This window comes from Diceros bicornis, chromosome 30, assembly GCF_020826845.1.
Source record: "Diceros bicornis minor isolate mBicDic1 chromosome 30, mDicBic1.mat.cur, whole genome shotgun sequence".
NCBI lineage: Eukaryota > Metazoa > Chordata > Mammalia > Perissodactyla > Rhinocerotidae > Diceros > Diceros bicornis.
Window position 1 is genome coordinate 8,113,510 of NC_080769.1, and position 19,654 is coordinate 8,133,163.

The window sequence follows — 19,654 nt, forward strand, 5'->3', positions numbered from 1 at the left end:
GGCGGGACGGACAGACAGACAGCCGGCCCGGTGTGCGGACGGAGAGATGGAGAGGCCGAGGGCCGTGCCGCCCGCGCCGCGCAGACTCCGCGGCCGGCCGAGGGGCGGGGTCTCCAGGCGCCTTATTTGCATACACCGTGGGGCGGGGCCTCGCAGCGCCTTATTAGCGTAATCCGGGGCGGGGCCTAGGCTGCTCTCTGGGCGGGGCGCGTTAGAACAGATTCGGGAGAGAATGAAGAACGAAGGTTGACAGGGAGGACCCTGGGCGGTGGGGGGAGGCTGAGGGGAAGAGGCGGGCGGGCTGTCAGAGCGCGACCCTGGGCCGAGACCTCCCTGGACCTCAGTTCCCCCATTTGGGCAGCAGGGCCAGCAGGCCAGATCGCCAGGGCCCCCCAGAAAGAAAGGCTGGTGGCTAGTCTGGTCCATCATGTCTGGACAGACTGCCCTCTGATCTTGTCATGTACTAAATCTAGCCTCACACTCTCCCCTGACCCCAGGCCCAGACATCCCGAACAGGCCCTGTGGTCTCTGCACGCTCCCCAACACTGGGGAGTAAACCGGTGGGGGTGGGGGGGTCGTTCCCAGGCACAGGCACAGCAGGAGCAACAGTCCACGGTGGAGGAAGGTCTCGGCTAGTTTATTTTCTCTCTGGAGGGGTCTTCGGGGAGAGCAGTCCCGGCTGCTCAGGCTGCGGAGACAGAGGGGGGGTCGGAGCCTGGCCCGGTCCCGGGGACCCCAGGGCTGGAGGTGAGGAAGCAGACGCCAGGTTGGGAGCTGGGAGGGTGCAGACTGTGGGACTGCAGGGCAGGCCAGGAGGGGAAGGATGGGTGGGGCAGAGGAGGATCCGCACCAGGTGGGAAGGAGCAGTTCTTGCTGAACCGTGCCTGGGAAGGGTCCGGGTCAGAGTCCGAGTCTGAATCCCAGGAGGGAAGTGGTGGGCTCAGGCATCGGTGTCCCTTGTAGCCTGTAGGAGGGATAGGTGCCATTCTGACCCTTCATGCTTGAACCCAGAATACGACCTTTGAGTGGCCTCTGAATATAAACCAGGGTCCCTTGAATGTGACCCAATGTGCCAACAAATACGACCTCAATGACCCTTGAATTTGACCCCATTGATCTTTACAAAGATCCCAGTGAACCTGAGTGACCCTTGGATGAAACCTCCAGGGACTCCTTAAGGTGACCCCAGAATAAGACCCAACAGATGTGCCCCCCAAATATAGCTTCTGAACGTGACCGCCATGCATGAAGCTGGAGAATGACCCCTCACCTCTGAGGCTTGCGGCCCTGGGGTGGCCCCCCGAGGACAGGGTGAGGCTGTCAAAGGAGTTTTGCAGCACGTGCACAGCGGACCTGTGGGGAGGTGGGGAGCTGGGGAGCTGGGGGTCCCGGGAGACTCTGGACTGTTCAGGGCTGGGGCAGGGGACTGTAGTGGGGGCAGGGGCAGAGGAGAGAGAGGTCTGGACTAAGATGGGTTCCAGGTTCGGGTGGTTGCTGCTTGATCTGATTGGGGGAGGGTGGGGCAGATGAGGGTCGGGGGTCAGAGGTGACAGAGGAGCTGGGCATCACCATATGTCACTCAGCTCCTTCTGGAGGTCATCCCTCCAGGAGCCATTGCCTCCTGGTGGCATCTGCTCGGTCTCTGGCCAGCTGGATGTCTCACACCCCTGCTGCTTTATCTTAGTCAGGACCTGGGGCCGGGGGGACGAGAGGAGAGCAATAGTAACGATGATGCTGGTGACAGGTAACCATTCCACAGCACTTGCTACACGCACCTTCAGGTAGGGATGTGTTGTTACGCCCATTATACAGATGAGGACATTGAGGCCCAGAGAGGCAAAGAAACTTGCCCACAGTCACCCAGCAGTAAGCGGCAGAGCTGAGACTTGAACCCAGGCCTTCTGGCTCCAGTCCAACGGTGGAGGCCAGCAGAGGTCCCCACACCCCCAACTCACGCAGGGTGCTCGTCCCGTCCACTCACCTTGCGGCACTTCACCTGCGTCTTCTGCATCTTCTGGATGTTCACCAGGTTGTCTGTGATCTCCTCCTCCTGCGCCTCTGTAGGGGGAGGGGACTCAGGGGGGCCGGGGCAGCAGAAGGACCCCCCTCCTGGCTGTGGGCTCCGGGCACTCACGAAGCTTTTGATAGATGAAGGTCACCTCCTCCCGCAGCAGCTGCAGCTCCTCCCACAGGAACTTCTTGCTGAGGGGACAGTGCAGCCTGGACCCACACGCCCCGCCCAGCCCCTGGCTCCCATTTGCCTGCCTGCCTCCTCAACAGATCGGAGTCTTTTCAAGCACCAGTCTCTCATCCTGGCCTCCATCTCCCCGTCTTCTGCTCCCCCCGACCCCCCACACCCCCAGCCTCTGCCCCCATCAACCTCCCCTCCCTCCAGCTTCCCACGCCACCCCCTGGCCTCCCTCCCCATCCCACCCCCCCCCCCCCCCCCGCTCCCTGTCTTCCCTGCCTTCTAGCCTCCCAGTCTCCCGCATCTCCCCCACTGCCTCCCGTCTCTCTCCATCCCTTCCTCTTAGCCCCCAGGCCTCCCAGGGCCCCCAGTCCCCCTTCCCCAGGCCTCTGCCGTGTCCTGCACCCCGCCCTCAGTTCCCTCTCCCTGGCCTCCCTTCCCTCCCGCAGCCTCCAGGCTGCCCTCCGGGCATCGCCCACCTGTCCCGGATCTCCTGGGCCAGCAGCTGCAGGCAGCGGGTGGTGCGGGCCCGCTGCCCCTCCTCACTGTCCCGGAGGGTCTTCCGCAGCCCCTGCAGGCCTTGCGCCAGCGCCCCATACAGCTCCTCCCGGCCCTGCTCCGTGCCCCACTTGTGACCTTCCTTGTCCGTCTGGCGGTTCAGGGGGCTCAGCACCTCTGCAGATCGGGTAGGACCCTGCCTGAGCCCCAACCACACGCTGAGCCCAGCTTTAAACCCAGCTCGCCCTAACCCTGGCCGACCCCGACTCCGAACCCAGACTCACCCGACTTCTCCCACCCTGACGCGGCTGAGCAGCCTCCAGCCTGCCCTTGACCCTCGGCCCGTCCTTACCTTCAAGCTGTTGGATCTTGATCTGCTGCAGACAGCTCTCCTTCTCCAGCATGGTCACTGAGTGGTTTAGGAACTCGAAAGCCTGGGGGCAGAGGTCAGGCCTAGGGGCAGGAGTGGGGGGGGCAGGGGCAGAGGTTGCCGGGGGCCGGGCCGAGGCGGCTCACCTTGGTCTGGGCCTGTAGCTGGGTCTTGAGGGACTCCAGCTCGCATCGCAGGAGCTTCTGCGAGTCGGGAATCATCATGAGGGACTTAACTATGGGCAGAGGTGAGGGTCAGCAGAGGCTGGGGGGGTGGGGGCAGGGGCAAGAGCAGGGCAGAGGTCACCGGAGGCTCAGGGGAGGGCGAGGGGGCAACTTAAGGAGCCGCGGAGGTTTGCCAGGGCTGAGGTAGAGACAGGAGTAGGGGTCAAGGTCAGAGACAGGGATGGAGGGCAAGGGCAAGGGCAAAAGTCAGCTGACGAGGGGCAGGAATGAGTGAGTGGCAATGGTGGAGGTCCGCCAATACGGGGGCAGAGGGTGGAGGTAGGAACTGGCAGGCTTTCCGCACACGGTCTTGTTGGCAGGAAGGGTTCTCACCTTTGACTTTGGAAGAGTTGGTCTCCAAGGGCTTCTAGAGAAGGGGGACAGCAGAAATTCATCCCTGGCTGCCTCTCCGCTCACCCCAACCCAGTGTGGGGGTATGGACAGGAGCTGGGTCTGCTGAGTTCTGAGTGTCCCAGAGCTGGAGTGCAGGTAAAGCTGCCTCTAGGCACATGCATGCACCCCCCTGGCCTGCACATGCTCAGAAGTGCACTTGTGTGGCTTGTCCCCTACCTGTGCGGGCCTGTGGGCTGCCCCTGACAGCACACGCCCTGTGGAGCCCCGTCTCTGGCTTGGGCTCAGGTAATGGCCCTCCTACTTAGGGGCAAAGGACAGTGACAACGTTTGCAATGGACACCAATAACACACAACCACACACTGTCATTGAAACACAACCCCAGCCACACAGGCACACAACCTCAGACACAGCCACGCACGCTAAGTCATAAGACCCAGGGCATCCAGTCACACCCATCTCAGACACACAACCACAACCACACACACACAGGCAGTGACACCCACAGACAATCACAGACAAGACCCCACTAAGATACCCAAGCACACGTCTGTTCCATTCATTCCTTCATCTATGCATTTAAGACACTTTTAGTGCCAGCCTGCTGTGCGCTGGGTGCCATTCTGGGCGCTGAGGACACACCATGGGAGGGTTCTGGAGGAGGACCCCTCTGTCCCCACAGCCTCCCCCCCGCAAGCCCTACAGCAGTGCGGCAGGAAGGGGTTTCGAGGTAGGAATGACCTTAGTGATGACGTTGTGTTGCCTCTTCAGAAGGTCCTGGTCATTACAATGCTCCTGTGAGTCTGGGTTGGGGACGAGGGGAGACCCGTGCGACCGAGGCCTCGAGTCCCTCCCTGCCTTCCAGTCTCCACTGGTCACTGTGTTCTCGGAAGCAGCCGGCCCCAAGGCGTCTGGCTCCGGGGTCCTGGACCAGTGAACCATATAATCCAAGGTCTTGTCCGAGGAAGAGGCTGGGGACAGCGGGGGGCTTCCTGAGGGCCAACCCAGAGCACTCCAGCTCCTCCCTGCTCCCCACCCCCCAGGGCAGTCCCTCAACAAACCCGAGTACGTGTCACTCTTCCTGTTAGCAGGTAAACCCACGTTGGAGGGTGAGGGAGGGGAGCAGAGGCAGGGCCTGGAGAAGTCGGGGTCCCGGGGCAGGCCGGCCAGAAGAGGGTCGCTTCCAGGAGGGGGACAGGGGGCTGCACTGAGACCAGTCCCCATGTCCCAACACTCCCAGACCCTCCCTGATGCCCCAGAGAGGCCTCGGCTCTGAACACAGGGCCTCTCACTTGTGGATAGGAACCCCAACTGGACGAAAGATGATCCCAGCCCCCAGGGGGTGGGCTGGGCAGTGAGAAGGACTCAGAAGACCCCACAGGAGGAAGTGAGGCCTCAGAAGAGCCTACAAGAAAAAAAGGATCTTAACATTTGGCCCTACAGAAAGGGAGCTCCTGGCAGGAGGCAGCGTGTGCACACTTGGAAGGTGGAACCAAGTGCTGGGAAATTCAGGATGGCTGAGGCAGGGTCCCAGAGGAAGTAGCAGGAGGTTGGCAGGGCAGCACAAGGGGGCACTGAAAGCCAGGCAGGGGAGTTTGGACCTGGCTCCCCAGGTAGATGGGAGCCACAGAGTGTGAGCAAGAGAGGCAGGACCTATCAATTCAATAAATATTAGCTGAATTGGGGCCCAGGCCTGTGCTAGGTGAGGCTGGGAACAGGAAAGAACTCAGCTCTGTGTCTCACATTCACACTCCTTGCCTTTCCAGGGTAGTCAGGGCTGGCACAGATGGACAAACCTGGGGCAGGGCTGCCTGGAAAAATTTCCAGGTGAAGGGCATCTCATCCTTAGCCACACTCAACCAGAAATGCCACACTCTAGGCCTTTCTCTTCTTCTAGATATCACACTTGCTAGGCCCTCTGGTATCCTTCTTCCGGCCCAGACCTCCTGGAAGACTCCTATGCACCCTTCAAAACCCTATTCAGCATCTCCTCTGCAAAATCTTCCTTAATCCTTTTTTCAGCTCATATTTTCTGAGCACTTTACTGAGTGCTGGGCACCACCCTAAGCACTCACCGGGTCTTCACACCCACCCTGGGATGTAGGAGTTATTCTTTTGCCTGAAATGTTCTAGGCTACCGCTTCAAGAGTCACTGCCTCAGGGAGGCCCTCACATCCTGTGAGCATGTACAGCACGATGATTAAGCAAGGAGACCCTCCAGCTGGATAGCCTGGGTTCAAATCCTAGCTCTGCCCCTTCCCAGCTGTGTGATGCTGGAAGAGTTACTGAACCTCTCTGTGCCTCCCCAACTATAAAAATGGGATGTCATACTATCCACCTTCACGCGTCCTTGTGATTAAGTACATGAATCCATGCCAGTGCCTGACATACGGTAGTGGGAAGCTCAGTGTTTGTCCTTGGATGTCACGCCGAGAACCTGGGACCTGGGGACCATGGGAGCCCTGGGAGCCTTGGAGGGGAAAAGGGAAGGCGCATTTCTGAGCGCCAAATGCAGGCGCGTCCCCAGTCGAGCCCACATCAGCTGTTCCCCCCTTGCCCGTCCGGGGAGAATTCTGGAGGGAAGGGGGCGGGGTCATTAGCCTGGGCCCCGCCCCCAGGCCGTGAATCCTGCGCCCGCCAGGCTCCCGACCGCTTTCGACCCCCACCTACCACATACCACCTGCTCCTGCTCTCCCATCGGGGACCGCGAAGCCAGTCCCCAGCTGTGACGCTGAAATTTGACCCCGTGGGGACACCATCGTATTAAAACGCGCAGAGCTCAAAGGCAGAGTCACAGAGAGGGGTGTGGCTGGCATTTTAGCTCCGCCCCCGCCGAGGCAGCCCAAGGCCTCATTGGCGCCTTCCCGCTTCCGCGATCTCAGGAGCCGCGCTGTAATTGGATAAAAGCCCGCGAGGGGGCGGGATTCCAGCTGGTTTCCGCTAGTTGATTAGTCGATATCTAAGAGGCGGTACAGGAGGCGGCAGATCTGCGATCCGATTGGCTTCGGGCTTAGGTGGGAGGCGGGACGAGTTCTTGGCCCCATGAGGGGAGGTGACCGAGGAGGCCCGCGGGCCACTCGGGAGCGCGGGAGTGAGGAACGGAGTTCAGCCCGCCTGGCCCCCCAGATTCAGCCTCTGGTCTCGGCCTCCTGGGTGGTGCGAGTTGACGTCCAGTGGTGGGGTCGGTGTCCCCGGGATGAGATTTGGGGTTTCCCAGGATTACATGGGGTCTCTGGCAGTGCTCTGGGGATCTTCGTCGTGAGAGCTGGGATCCTGTTATGAGAGCAGGAGTCTTTGCTGTTCGAAGTGGGTCCCTGGGGTGATATTTGGGAGCCACTGGGGTGATCTCTGAAAACCTAGGGCTGCAAGCTTGAGTTTCTGGGGCTGAAATTTGGGGATCTCGGAGGTGGCATGGATGTTGGGGTCCAGAGAGCCTGAGATCTTGGGGGCTGACATTTGGGGAGACGGGGTCGGGGGTTGTCACAGGACAGCTCTGGACCTTCCCAGCCCCTATGCCTGGCCTGCTCTCCCTGGATCTCTGCTGGATTGGCCGCGACCCTGAGCAGGCTCACGGGGTCCGAAGGCCACGGGGCAAGGTCAAGCTCTGAGCCACCCGCTACCTCCTTCCCAGGCCTGCAAGATGGAGGAAGGCGGGAACTTGGGAAGCCTGACTAAGGTGGTCCATCTACTGGTCTTGTCCGGGGCCTGGGGCATGCAAATGTGGGTGACCTTTGCCTCAGGTAGGGACCCTCGGCCTGGGCGTCATGGGTACCCAGGTGGGGACAGGAATGAGGGGGGACCTAGAAGTGTCCTAATAGACGTGTGATCCCCTGCACCCCCCAGGCTTCGTGCTTTTCCGAGGCGTTCCCAGACATACCTTCGGCCTCGTGCAGAGCAAACTCTTTCCTTTCTACTTTCACATCTCCATGGCCTGTGCCTTCGTCAACCTCTGCATCTTGGCACCACAGCGCGCCTGGGCTCAGCTCACATTCTGGGAGGCCAGCCAGGTATGTGGGCTTGGGCTCCACTACCCTCTGGGGACTTGTTCCCGGGACCCCACTGAGCACTTATAGCTACACTTTTGTGAGAATTTAAAAAAAAACAAAAACTGCCCCTTCTTCCTGGTGGATGCAAAACTAGGCTCTGAATACCCTTGAGCAGTGCACAGCCTGTACCACCATCCCCGGCAGCCCTGTCTGTCCCCCAGTGTCCTTCTGCTGGCTGCTGCTCCCTCTCTTCCCCGTGGCTGGGCCTGCTGCCAAGCTGTGGTGACTCAGCTGGGCTGGGGCACTGACCCCAGCTCATTGTGTAAAAACCAGCCTGACTGGGAATTTACACTCCCCTACCCCCCATCCACACATCTTCTCAGCCACAAGGCAAGGAACCTTCTCTGCATCTAGTGTTGGTCTATCCTGCCCTCCTCCTGCCCCCATTATATTCCTCAGATGGGAGCAGGTGAGGCTGTCAGGTGTTTCAAGAGTAATCCCACAGAGACAGGAGAGGATTATGGGTAACTGGATGTTCGAGGACTTTTTATTTCCTCCCTGTGGGCCCAGCGTCAGCTTCTGAGGTCTGGGCTGGGGCCCTAGAGAACACAGGCCCTGTCTGAGGCTCTCTGTTTTGGGGGAATGAGGGGACAGTCATGGTGCTTTGTCCCAATTTGGGGAAGAGTTTCTGCTCTGAGATACTCTGTTTTGGGGGACAGAGGAGGGGAGGAGATAAGGCTGTGTTCTGGAAACTTCTAGGATTAGAGGAGAGGATATTCACAAGGTTCTAGGTGGATAGAGGACACGGTGAAGGAGCCTTTTCTTAGGAGCAGCCAGTTTCAGGGTGTGAGAGGTGACTTTTTGGGGACCCTAGTCTGGGTTTGACCCAGGGCCGTCCCCCATCTCTCTCTGGGCTTTGAGATGCAGAAGGAGCCTCCCTAGGGCCGCTCCTGCCTCCCAGGCGTGGCTCACCTTGTTCTCCCCCCAGCTCTGCCTGCTGCTCCTGAGCCTCACGCTGGCCACCATCAACGCCCGCTGGCTGGAGCCCCGCACCACGGCTGCCATGTGGGCCCTGCAGACCGTGGAGAAGGAGCGGGGCCTGGGCGGGGAGGTGCCGGGCAGCCGCCAGGGCCCCGACCCCTACCGCCAGCTGCGGGGGCAGGACCCCAAGTACGCCGCCCTCCGCCAGATCTTCTTCCAGTACCACGGTCTGTCCAGTGTTTGCAATCTCGGCTGCCTCGTGAGCAACGGGCTCTGCCTCGCGGGCCTGGCCCTGGGCCTCAGGAGCCTGTAGCAGCCCCTGCCTCTCTGTCCCGGCCAGGGCCCCAGATGTCAATAAATGCTTCTTTGGAAATGGCTGCTGTCCTTTTTCTCCAACTGGGAAAAAGAGGGAGGAGCGGGCAAGGGTAGACGTGAGGGCCTCAGTTTCCCCATTTGTGGCACAAATATTTGGAGTGTCGGCTATTCCAGCCCTTATGCTCTTCCTATAATGGTGCTCATTTCTTTCTTTCTTTCTTTCTTTCTTTCTTTCTTTTTTTTTTTGCTGAGGAGGATTGGCCCTGAGATAACATCTGCCCCCATCGTCCTCTATTTTGTATATGGGACACCACCACAGCATGGCTTGATGAGCGGTGCGTTGGTGTGTGCCCGGGATCCGAACCTGCGAACCCCGGGCCACTGAAGTGGAGCACACGAACTTAACCACTAGGCCACCAGGCTGGGCCCTAATGGTGCTCATTTTTTGAACACCTGCTGTGTGCTGGGCGTGGTGCTCACCACTGCAAGTACCGTGTACAATTGTAACAATAACTGGTTCTGATCCCTAGGGGACGATCGTATTTCCCAGCCCATTGACATTGGGGGTGGCCCCTTGCCTTGCTTTGGCTAATGAAATGTGAGCAGAGGCAGCACAAGTCACTTCCAAAGAGAAGTGTGCCAGCCAGCGTGTGATTTGCCACATTTTTCCCTTCATGACGATGACTGCTGTGAGCGAGAAGCAAACTCTGGGTGTGGGGGCTGCAAAAGCTTTGGGGCTGCCCGTCACTGAGCATATGCTGGCCCTTCCTGACCGATGCACGTCATCTCAGTTCATCCCGGAGGCAGCCCTTGGAGGTGGCTACCCATGTTCCCATGAAGCAATGGGGCTCAGAATTCAGCAAGTGGCTTCAGGTAGAGCTGGGATTCGAACACCAGCAAAGCCTGAACTATTATAACACACATCTTCTCCTGCTGGCTTGAAGAAAATCCCGGGACCACAGCCGGGCCTGAATGCCAAATTTCTTTACTGTGTGTCCTCAGGCAAGGGGCTGCCCCTCTCTGATCTTCAGTTTCCTTATCCGTAAAAGGGTGGTTAATTCTAAAGGTGCTTAAGAGTATTTGGCAAAAGGGTCTAGCCCACTGCCATTTGCAAACACTAACTCAGAGCAGAACCCCCACACAACCCTGTGAGGTGCGGACCCTTGTTCTGGACCGCTTGAGGGATGGGGAAACTGAGGCCCAGAGAGGTTAAGTGACATGTCCAAAGTGACCGAGCTAGAAAGCGGTGGAGCTGGGATTCGAACCCGACGCCGGAGTCCACGCTCTTAACCGCTGTGCGCACAGGAGCGCTGCACAGAGTCAGGAAAAGTGGAATGTTTATTGCGGGGGGCGGGCTCCAGACGCCGCAGGGGCCCCGCCCCCTCCAGCCCCGCCCCCGCCCCGCCCTCCCGGGAGCGCCTCTCCCCCGCCTGGGCGGGGCCGGCGCGGGATCCGGGTGTCTGCGGCGGCGGCGGCGGCGGCGGCGGCTGCGGGGTCGGGGTCGGGGTCGCGGCCGAGGCCAGGCCGCAACGAGGTCGGAGGCGGAGCGCCCGCGGGCAGCGCCCCCCACGCGAGGTGACCCCCTGGGAGCGAGCGCAGCCCGCTCGCACCTCCGCGTCCCAGCAGGTCTGGGGGAGCAGGGGCTTCGGAGCAGGGCCTGGGAACAAAGGGGGGCGGCGGGGGACGCCTCTTCCCTCGCCCCCCGCCAGCTGGGCGCGGCGGGGAGCGCTAATGGGGCGCGGGCGGCGCGGGGAGCCCAGCTGGGGACTGGAGATCGGACCATATGGTGATGGGAGGGGGCCCTGCGCTCCCCGCGCCGGCTGGGGCGCCCCACGTCCCGCGGAGGGGGACAGGGCCCAGCCCTCGGGGACCCTTCGCTAGTGCCAGGCGCGAGGGAGGGTCGGCAGATGGTCAGAAAGAGGTGGGACCGGCTGACAGGTGGGGCGGGGCGGGGCCCCAGCCTGGCCGCCCTGCCCGGCGTGGGGAAAGGCTTCCTGCCTTTTCTCTTCCCCCCTCAAACTCGTTCTCCCGGAACCGGGGGTGGGGCGAGGGCTGGGCGGGAAAGGGGGGCCGGTTGGGCCCTCCTTTCAAATGGAAAAAGGCCCCACGGGCAGTTGAGAAATAGCTCGCCCAGAGCTTCCTCGGCTGGGGTGCCCTCCACTCGCCCAGGCCTTCTGGAGCTTTCCTGTGTGGCTCAGGGCGCAGCCATAGACGGCTGGGGAAACTGAGGCCTCCGGAGGCAGTGAGCGCTGAGGAGGGGTCCTGGACCCAGATGAAGCAGCCTGGCTGTGGGGACAGATTGCCAGGAAAGGAAGGACCAGGGTGGCAGTGGGGTTGGTGATTACTAGGTGGCTGGGGTGGTTTCGTTCCATTTGAGGTCCGGGGGCTGGGGCTGGGGCTGGGGCTGCGTGAGTCAGCGCTGTCCGGAGGGAGGCGGCCCGGCCCCTTTGACAAACAGAAGGTGGCAGTACCCAGTGGGGGTAGAGCTCGGCCTTATCCTTGGGCTGTATCCACTGAAACACCCCTCTCCCCGTGGGGGTCAGGGAAGGGGTTAAACTTGCCTGGGGTGGGAGCAAGGCAAGCACCCTGGTGGCCCACACCTGCCACAGTCAACAGGCAGGCCCCGAGGGGGAGCTCTATCCAGCTGGCAGCCCCCCTCTGCCAGCGCACACCTGGGCCACACCAGCTGCTCACCCTGGGCAAAGTCCACACCTGCGCCTTCCACAGGGTCTGCTTCCTCAGCGGCCAGAGGAGGCGCCTCATGCCCCCCCCAACCTGGTGCATTTGGCAGACACCCCCATTTTCCAGAGGAGGCCACTGAGGCCCAGAGAGAGCAAGGGATGCATGCAGGGTTATTTGGCCTCCACATGGCAGAGCCGGGATTTGAACCAAGGTCTGGCATACACACTAGAGCCGTTAGTGGTGTTCTATGCCTCCCCGCCCCGTCTGAGCATTTCTGGCCTCCCCGCCAGCAGGCTCCCTGCCGAGATGGCGTCAGCAGGAGACCCCCCCACGGGCCCTCGGGATGCAGCCGACCAGAACTTCGACTACATGTTCAAGCTGCTCCTCATAGGCAACAGCAGCGTGGGCAAAACGTCCTTCCTGTTCCGCTACGCCGACGACTCCTTCACGCCTGCCTTCGTCAGCACCGTGGGCATCGACTTCAAGGTCAAGACCGTCTACCGCCACGACAAGAGGATCAAACTGCAGATCTGGGTGGGTCTGCGGCGGGGGGGGGGGGGGGGGGGGGCCTGGGGTTCCTTGGGGGATGTCCGTGTGAGGATGTAGGGCTGTGCGGAGGGGACCTGGCTGAGTGGCCCAGAACTGGGGAGCGCGGAGAGTAGCGAGGTATTATCTGTGAGGGGAGTGCATCAGGAGGAGGGGGTATGCTCTGCCCCGTGGGGTTTGAGGGGGACAGTACTAGCCTGAGACGGGTTAGATGTCCTGGTGACTGTTGGGGAAGACGTTTGGGTACCATCTCAGGGGCCCATTGAGCCTACCTGGTCTTCAGAGCCACGCCCCCCTCCCAACCCAGCTGCTACCCGTTGTCATGGTGACGAGCATCATGGTGTCTGCATCAAGGCACCTCTGGCCCAGGTGGCTCTTGTTTGTGGTCATTGAGTTGTTCTTGGAGATGTTGTTGAAGGGGCTTATAAGTCTCTGAGAGGCCACTGACCCCACAGACTGGGAACCCCTCAAGGGTAAGGCCACGTCTCCCCCATCAGACTGGGGCTGTGAGGACAGGGTGCTGCCCCCACCGACAGGGCCCTGCAGGGGTGGGGTGGGGAAGAGGGTGGCTTCCAGCCACCTGACGCCACTGTTTGCCCAGGACACGGCGGGCCAGGAACGCTACCGGACCATCACCACAGCCTACTACCGAGGAGCCATGGGCTTCCTGCTCATGTATGACATCGCCAACCAGGAGTCCTTCACCGCCGTGCAGGACTGGTGAGTGCTGGCTGACCACCGACCCCTTGACCTTTGTCCTCTCCCCCGACCCCTAATCCCCGGCCTAACGCTCCTCCAACCCCACAGGGCCACACAGATCAAGACCTACTCCTGGGACAATGCCCAGGTCATCCTCGTGGGGAACAAGTGTGACCTGGAAGACGAGCGTGTTGTGCCCACCGAGGATGGCCGGAGGCTCGCCGATGACCTTGGTTAGTGCCCAGCCTGTGCCACAGGCCCTGGACCTCCCAGAACCAAATCCCCATCCCCACCCTCAGGTCCTAGGTCCAACCACAGTCACCAACCCTTTGCCCTTTGAGGATCTGCCCAGGTAAATACCCACATGCCGCCTTCCCCATTTAATTTCAGAGGATTCACCCACAGATAGCGCCCCCACGCACTGCCCTGGGAACCCAGACTCAGTAAAGCCATTTCTGGAAATTTATCCTATGAACATCTGCACCCATGTGGGAAGTGGCAAATGTATCAAATTGCAGACTGTTAGTAGGAGGGAACCTTGGCAACCCCCCAGATGTCTCACTGTGGGGGAGGCAGCTAAGCCTAAAGTATATTTGCACAATGGAATACTATGCAGCTGTGAAAAGGGATGAGGGTATTCTCTATGTTCTGCTATGGCAAAATCCCTGGCATATATGGTTAAGTGGAAAAAGCAGAATAGTGGGTATGGCTGCTTCCTTTAATCCAAGCGGGGGCTGGCCCCGTGGCTTAGCAGTTAAGTGCGCGCGCTCCACTGCTGGCGGCCCGGGTTCAGATCCCGGGCGCGCACCGATGCACCACTTGTCTGGCCATGCTGAGGTGGCGTCCCACATACAGCAACTAGAAGGATGTGCAGCTATGATATACAACTATCTACTGGGGCTTGGGGGAGAAAAAGGAGGAGGATTGGGAATAGATGTTAGCTCAGAGCCGGTCTTCCTCAGCAAAAAGAGGAGGATTAGCACGGATGTTAGCTCAGGGCTGATCTCCTCACAAATAAATAAATAAATAAATAATCCAAGGGGTCAGCGAACCTTTCCTTAAAAGGCCGGATAGGGGGCCGGCCCGGTGGCGCAGCAGTTAAGTGTACGCGCTCCACTTCAGCAGCCCGGGGTTTTGTAGGTTTGGATCCCAGGTGTGTGCAGACGCACTGTTTGTCAAGCCATGCTGTGACGGCATCCTGTATAAAGGGGAGGAAGATGGGCACGGATGTTAGCCCAGGGCCAGTCTTCCTCAGCAAAAAAGAGGAGGATTGGCATCGGATGTTAGCTCAGGGCTGATCTTCCTCACACACACACACAAAAAAGGGCCAGATAGGAAATATTTTCGGTCATAAGGTCTCTGTCGCAACCACTCAGCTGTGCCTGAAAGCAGCTGTAGATAATACATCAATGAATGAGCGTGACTGTCTGCCAGTAAGACTTTATTTACGAAAGCAGCCAGTGGGCCAGATATACCCTGCGGCTCCAAGTTTGCCAACCCCTGCATTAGTGTATAAAAAGGGAATGAGAATGTATGCTTATATTTGCCTAAAGAAACTCTGGAAGGATACAGAAGGATCTAGTAACAGCAGTGGGCTGCGTGTCTGAGAACTGGGAGGCCGGGGCACCAGGGTGGGAGGGGGACTTCTCAGTCCCCATTTTCAGAGCAGGTGAATGGATTATCTATTCAAAATTTAAGCTAAACAAAAATCTTGTTCTGGAGTATTCTGGTGTTCTAGGCTCTCCCGGGACACCCCTTGTGGGAGGTGGTGTAGCCACGGCAGGGGAGGGCGTGTTAGGGACCCAGACTCTGGAGCTAGAATCCCAGTCTGCCGCCCACTAGCTGTGTGACCTTGGACACATCGCCTCCCCTCTCTGTGCTGCCATTTCGCCATCTAGGACACAGAGGTGAAAACCAACCATGTCTACTTCATCGGGCATTTAGAAAGATTAAATACACTAATGCTGGCCCCAATTGAACATGAGCTCACATGATTTCTCGATCGCTCTGTCATCTTGTACCGGTGACTTCAGCTCTCCAGGCCCGCACTTCCTCCTGGGAAATGAAGAGAATAACAGCCCGCCTCCTCCAGTTGTCTCGAGGGTTAAATGAGTTACAACGTACAAAGTGGTTATGACAGAGTCTGGCCCACGTGTAGTTGCATCTAAGTGTTAGCACATTTGTGAACTACTTTTTTTTCTTTTTTTTTTTTTGGTGAGGAAGATTGTCCCTGAGCTAATTATCCGTGCCCATCCTCCTCTACTTTATATGGGATGCCGCCACAGCGTGGCTTGACAAGCGGTGCATAGGTTCGTGCCCGGGATCTGAACCCGCGCACCCCAGGCCAGTGAAGTGGAGCACGTGACCTTAACCACTACACCACCAGGCCAGCCCCCTTGTAAACTATTTTTTATGCTTGCAAATAAAACTCTAAGCGCCATATGGCCTGCAAAGCCTAAAATATTTACTATCTGGCCCTTTACAGAGACAGTTCGCTGGCCTCTGGGCTGTAATGGCCCCCTTCCTCTTTTTTTTCCTTGCCATCCATTTGTTGGAGAAACTGGGTCCTTATTCTACGGAATGTCTCCCATTTGAGGTTTGGCTCCTTGCTCCCTCATGGTGTCATTTAATCTGCTCCTCCGTCCCTGGGTTTTCTGGGAACTCCAGCCTGGGTCTCATTTCCAGGTGTGCTGGGGAGTCAACTCTAGGGCAGGGCCCTAGACCCCCAATTTGCCTGGAAAGGGTGAAACCAGCTATGACCCAGGTGTGCGCTGGAATACTTGCGAGTGTTTCCCACCCCTTCTTACAGAGACCATCTAGTAACTGGCGGTGAGGGGGCTTCCCACTCTGTCATTAAGTTTTTTTGTGTGTGTGAGAAAGATCGGCCCTGAGCTAACATTTGCCAATCCTCCTCTTTTTGCTGAGGAAGACTGGCCCTGGGCTAACATCTGTGTCCATCTTCCTCCACTTTATATGGGATGCTGCCACAATATGGCCTGACAAGTGGTGCGTCGGTGTGCGCCCGGGATCCGAACCTGCGAAGCCCGGGCCGCCGCAGTGGAGCGTGCGCATTTAACCGCTTGTGCCACCGGGCCGGCCCCATCATTAAGTTTAAAATATCGGAGTACAGGGGGCTGGCCCTGTGGCCTAGTGGTTAAGGTTGGTTCCTGGGGAAGGACCTACACCACTCATTTGCAGCCGTGCTGTGGCAGCGTCCCACTTACAAAACAGGGGAAGATGGGCACAGATGTTAGCTCAGGGCAAATCTTCCTCAGCAAAAAAAAAAAAAAAAAAATCGGAGTACAAAGCAGGAGATAGAATTTGATCCCAATTTTGTAGGAAAAAAGCCACACACATGCACATACACACACCCCCTACAAACCCAACCCCAACAATTGTGTATTTATAGTAAAAAAAAAGAGTAGAAAGCTAAATATCAAAATTACCAATACTAATGGTTTCTGGGTGATGAGATTACAAATTACTTGTATATCTGTCTTGATATTTTTTAGTAATTTCTCACTTCTCCAGTGAATATTTATAATCAGAAAAAAAGTGTTTAAAAAAAAAAAATTGAGGCCAGCTCCAGGGCAGCGTAGTGGCAGCGGCGTGCAGGTTCGGATCCTGGGTGCAGACCTGCACCGCTCGTCAGCCATACTGTGGTGGTGACCCACATATAAAGTAGAGGAAGATTGGCACAGATGTTAGCTCAAGGCGAATCTTCCTCAGAAAAAAAAGAAAAAAAAAAAAACTCAGATTGCTTGAGGCAGAGCCCCACACGGATAAGGAGAGGCCAGATTTGCCCAGGAAGACAGCGAGGTGACGCTAATGATCGCCAGGCTCAGAGTAGGAGGTCTGAGTTGGTGCCCTGCCTCTGTCATTCATGCATCTATCCATTCATTCATTCAGCAAATAGTTTCCCAGAGCCTGCCATGTGCCAGGCACGGGGCTGCGGTCGTGGACAAGGCAGACAGAAATCCTGCTCTCTCGGAGCTGATGGACTAGCAGAGACAGACAGTAAACAGATAATTACACATATAACTATTTAATTACGATTACATTTTTATAGTGCAGCCTGACGGGTGCGGAGATAGAGGCCCGTTTCCCCTGTGCTGTGTGTAATATGGGGGCGTCTGTCTGAATGTCTGACGCACCTGGGCAGATGTGCCAGCTGGGGACACATCGGGGACCATGCAGGGATAGCTCCCTGCAGGTAGAGCATGAATCACTCTTTTAGGGGCACAGGAAGGATTGTCACATACGCCCTTATTTTCAGGTTGATGGGCCGCTTTTTGTAGCCAGGGGACCTTGGGCAAGTCCCCAGAGCACTTGTACCACCTCCCCACCTTGGGAGGACCCGCATTACTTGACAATGATCACTAGGATGCTGAGAATATATTTAAAGGCACTTCACGTCCCCCCGTCCCCAGAAGGAGCCAGCCTGCCCTCCCTCCCAAGGCCCAGGGTGGTACAACAGGAATATTTGTTTATATCTGAAATATTTCTTTGCTATTTATTACCTATTGTTATTCGAGCCAGGCAGCCTGGGTGTGAATCCCAGCTCTGCCGCGCGTTACCCATGTGAATCTGGGTGAGCGACTTTCCCTCTCTATAAAATGGGCTCTCATCCTAGGCACCTCAGAGCGTCGTGAAATGAGTTTATATAAAGTGCTTAGAAAAGTGCCTGCCACGTAGTAAGCTGCTGTAAGCACTGTCTATTATTATTATCACTACCGTGTTCACTGCATTCTGTAGGCTGGGAACTGTGTGCATTGCATGCTCTCAGCGAAGACGGGGAAACCCACCGTTATCCGCTTGACAGAGATTGCAAACTGGTGGCCCCCGGGCCAAAGCCAGTCCTCAGTCCTCTGCTTTATTTGATCTAGAGCACATTTTCCAGAACAGGTGAAATACCTGGCTGCATGTAAAAAGTCCACATAAATATCCAGCGTTGTGGACTTCCCGTGCAGCAGAAATTGGATGGAAGATGAGCCGCACCTCCCCAGGGGCACCCCCATACCCGTGGGCACCAGAGTGGCACTATCTGGACTCTTGCAGCCACTGCCTGGTGACCAAGGGATTCTCAGGATAGTTCAGACCAGGGCTGCCACAGATTTTTATCCTGCATCAGCATCAGCAGCATCACTCGTCCCACTTTACAGACAAGCAAACCGAGGCTCGGAGAGACCAAGGCACTCAGCCAAGATCCCACAGCTGCATAAAGGACAGAGCTGGGCTTGGAACCGGGATTAGGGGGTGTCACAGCCCAGGCTCTGCCCCTCGGGGGTCTCACGGGTGTCCCCACCTCATGTCCATGCAGGTTTTGAGTTCTTCGAGGCCAGCGCCAAGGAGAACGTCAATGTGAAGCAGGTCTTCGAGCGCCTGGTGGACATCATTTGCGAGAAGATGAACGAGTCCCTGGAACCCAGCTCCAGCCCAGGCAGCAATGGAAAAGGCCCGGCCTTGGGGGACACCCCGCCCCCCCAGCCCAGCGGCTGCAGCTGCTAGAGATGGCCCCCAGCCCCCCACCCCCTCCTGCCTCAGCAGGGACTGTGACTGAGGCGTGAGCCACAAGGGCTGTTTCCAAGCTCAGGGTGCCCGCTCCCTCCCATCAGCTGTCAGCTGCCCCCCCCCCCCCCGCCGCATGGCTCATTCTCGCCGCCAGCCCGCCCAGGCAGCCCCTGTCGCAGGCTCCGGACCCTGGGGCCTCTGCCTTGCAGGCAGGGTCTGGGGATGTTGGCGTGCACGAGCTTGCTGCTTTCCAGGCGTTTTAATGGGGGGAGCGTGGGCTGCGTGTCCGCCCGGTGGAGGGGCATCCACAGTGCCTTCTGGGTTAGACCCACTCTCCACGTCCATTGTGTGGGGGGCATTGCCTGGAGTTCACGAGCTGGCCGAAGATGGTTCGTCTTCTCTCTCCTGCGGCGTGGGCTCCCAGAGTCCACCCCTGGAGATGTGGGAGGCGGCTCCCTTCTCAGGGTCCCCCGGGCTGCGCCCGGAGCCTGCCTGGGAACCTCGCAGACTTCAGGGTTCCAAGGGGGGGTGATGCTTTTGGCCCTCGCGGACCCCTCCCTTCTGGCCTGCAAATCCTCTGCCTGGGACAGCAGTATTAAAGTAGCTTTTCCTGTTGCAAAGGGTTAGGCAGTCAGAGCCCCCTAGATTCAGGGACCCCAGAAGTGCCTTCTGAGCTTCCCCAGAATTCCCCGTCACCCACGACCCTGCCACTGTTTCGGCTTAACCACCGAGTCCGGAATTGAATTCTGGAACCATGAGCTGCGTGAGAATCGCCCAACCCCTGGCCTCCCTGCTCAAGGCTTTTTGGCAACAGTTCACCTCAGAGCCAGGAGCCTGGGCCCTCCTGCCCAGACCTGCCTCCCCGGTGCCGCGTTTGGCCGGTCATGTTTTAAGCAAGGTCTTTCCCCATCTTACATCCTGCTAGAGAAGGAAATGAAGCAATGTTCCCGTAGCCTGCGCTCGGTGGCGACTTTCCAGTGTAAAGACATGGGTTCTTCCAGCTTGAGGACCCAGTGTCCCTCTCCCGAGCCATGTCGTCGGTGCGGCCCAGCCGTCTGAGGTTTTCTGCTAACGGAGGAGGAATTTTCTGCTAATTCTAAGGAATGCTTTGGGGTTGGGCCGGAGGGGCGAGAAGGCAACCTTGTGTAACTGCTGTTGCGGCTTGCTCTTCACAGATAACAGCTTGTGGGTGACAGGCTGAGGGGGGATGGGCTGGGATCAGGCTGGGGTCCCCAGCTGCCAGGGCCTCTTGCTGGGAGGTGATGTACACGTTGAGGATCTATATCTTCAGCCCCTCCCCGA

General features: G+C 58.3%; 3 protein-coding genes across 8 annotated transcripts; 2 read left to right on the top strand and 1 right to left on the bottom strand.

Moving 5' to 3' along the window:
* Positions 1–625: 625 nt before the first annotated feature.
* Positions 626–6,431, bottom strand: CCDC159 (coiled-coil domain containing 159). 2 transcript variants are annotated; one of them, XM_058525650.1, is made up of 13 exons: positions 6,303–6,431; positions 4,694–4,812; positions 4,374–4,603; positions 3,614–3,647; positions 3,203–3,291; positions 3,039–3,120; positions 2,668–2,863; positions 2,135–2,202; positions 1,982–2,058; positions 1,570–1,691; positions 1,271–1,353; positions 851–964; positions 626–688 (listed from the first exon to the last, which is right to left on the bottom strand). In XM_058525650.1, the coding sequence occupies exons 1-13, from the start codon at positions 6,389–6,391 to the stop codon at positions 684–686; spliced, it is 1,308 nt and encodes a 435-aa protein (XP_058381633.1). In that variant the 5' UTR covers positions 6,392–6,431; the 3' UTR covers positions 626–683. The 2 variants fall into 2 exon arrangements, with proteins under 2 accessions (XP_058381633.1, XP_058381632.1); XM_058525649.1 differs by having other exon boundaries at positions 684–964.
* Positions 6,432–6,684: 253 nt separating this feature from the next.
* On the top strand, positions 6,685–8,972 carry TMEM205 (transmembrane protein 205). Of its 3 annotated transcripts, none has more exons than XM_058525977.1 (4): positions 6,685–6,788; positions 7,264–7,372; positions 7,476–7,639; positions 8,607–8,972. In XM_058525977.1, exons 2-4 carry the CDS (start codon positions 7,273–7,275, stop codon positions 8,910–8,912), a joined length of 570 nt encoding a protein of 189 aa, XP_058381960.1. In that variant the 5' UTR covers positions 6,685–6,788; positions 7,264–7,272; the 3' UTR covers positions 8,913–8,972. The 3 variants fall into 3 exon arrangements, with proteins under 3 accessions (XP_058381960.1, XP_058381961.1, XP_058381962.1); XM_058525978.1 differs by having other exon boundaries at positions 6,700–6,813; XM_058525979.1 differs by lacking the exon at positions 6,685–6,788 and adding an exon at positions 6,825–6,938.
* Positions 8,973–10,418: 1,446 nt separating this feature from the next.
* Positions 10,419–18,496, top strand: RAB3D (RAB3D, member RAS oncogene family). Of its 3 annotated transcripts, none has more exons than XM_058525662.1 (5): positions 10,419–10,540; positions 11,887–12,130; positions 12,744–12,862; positions 12,950–13,074; positions 18,162–18,496. In XM_058525662.1, the coding sequence occupies exons 2-5, from the start codon at positions 11,903–11,905 to the stop codon at positions 18,347–18,349; spliced, it is 660 nt and encodes a 219-aa protein (XP_058381645.1). In that variant the 5' UTR covers positions 10,419–10,540; positions 11,887–11,902; the 3' UTR covers positions 18,350–18,496. The 3 variants fall into 3 exon arrangements, with proteins under 3 accessions (XP_058381645.1, XP_058381643.1, XP_058381646.1); XM_058525660.1 differs by having other exon boundaries at positions 11,890–12,130; XM_058525663.1 differs by having other exon boundaries at positions 10,467–10,489; positions 11,890–12,130.
* Positions 18,497–19,654: the final 1,158 nt, after the last annotated feature.

Bases quoted from the DNA above. Each gene is read 5' to 3' on its own strand.
- CCDC159 (XM_058525649.1), bottom strand. From the start codon at position 6,391: ATGGTGTCCCCACGGGGTCAAATTTCAGCGTCACAGCTGGGGACTGGC. The intron at 4,813-6,302 runs GTAGGTGGGGGT...CCCTCCTGGAAG, and splicing joins GCAGGAGCAGGTGGTATGTG to CGACCCTCTTCTGGCCGGCC. The intron at 2,203-2,667 runs GTGGGCGATGCC...CTGTCCCCTCAG, and splicing joins GCCCAGGAGATCCGGGACAG to CAAGAAGTTCCTGTGGGAGG.
- TMEM205 (XM_058525977.1), top strand. From the start codon at position 7,273: ATGGAGGAAGGCGGGAACTTGGGAAGCCTGACTAAGGTGGTCCATCTA. The intron at 7,373-7,475 runs GTAGGGACCCTC...TGCACCCCCCAG, and splicing joins GTGGGTGACCTTTGCCTCAG to GCTTCGTGCTTTTCCGAGGC. The intron at 7,640-8,606 runs GTATGTGGGCTT...TTCTCCCCCCAG, and splicing joins CATTCTGGGAGGCCAGCCAG to CTCTGCCTGCTGCTCCTGAG.
- RAB3D (XM_058525662.1), top strand. From the start codon at position 11,903: ATGGCGTCAGCAGGAGACCCCCCCACGGGCCCTCGGGATGCAGCCGAC. The intron at 12,131-12,743 runs GTGGGTCTGCGG...CTGTTTGCCCAG, and splicing joins GGATCAAACTGCAGATCTGG to GACACGGCGGGCCAGGAACG. The intron at 12,863-12,949 runs GTGAGTGCTGGC...CCAACCCCACAG, and splicing joins TTCACCGCCGTGCAGGACTG to GGCCACACAGATCAAGACCT.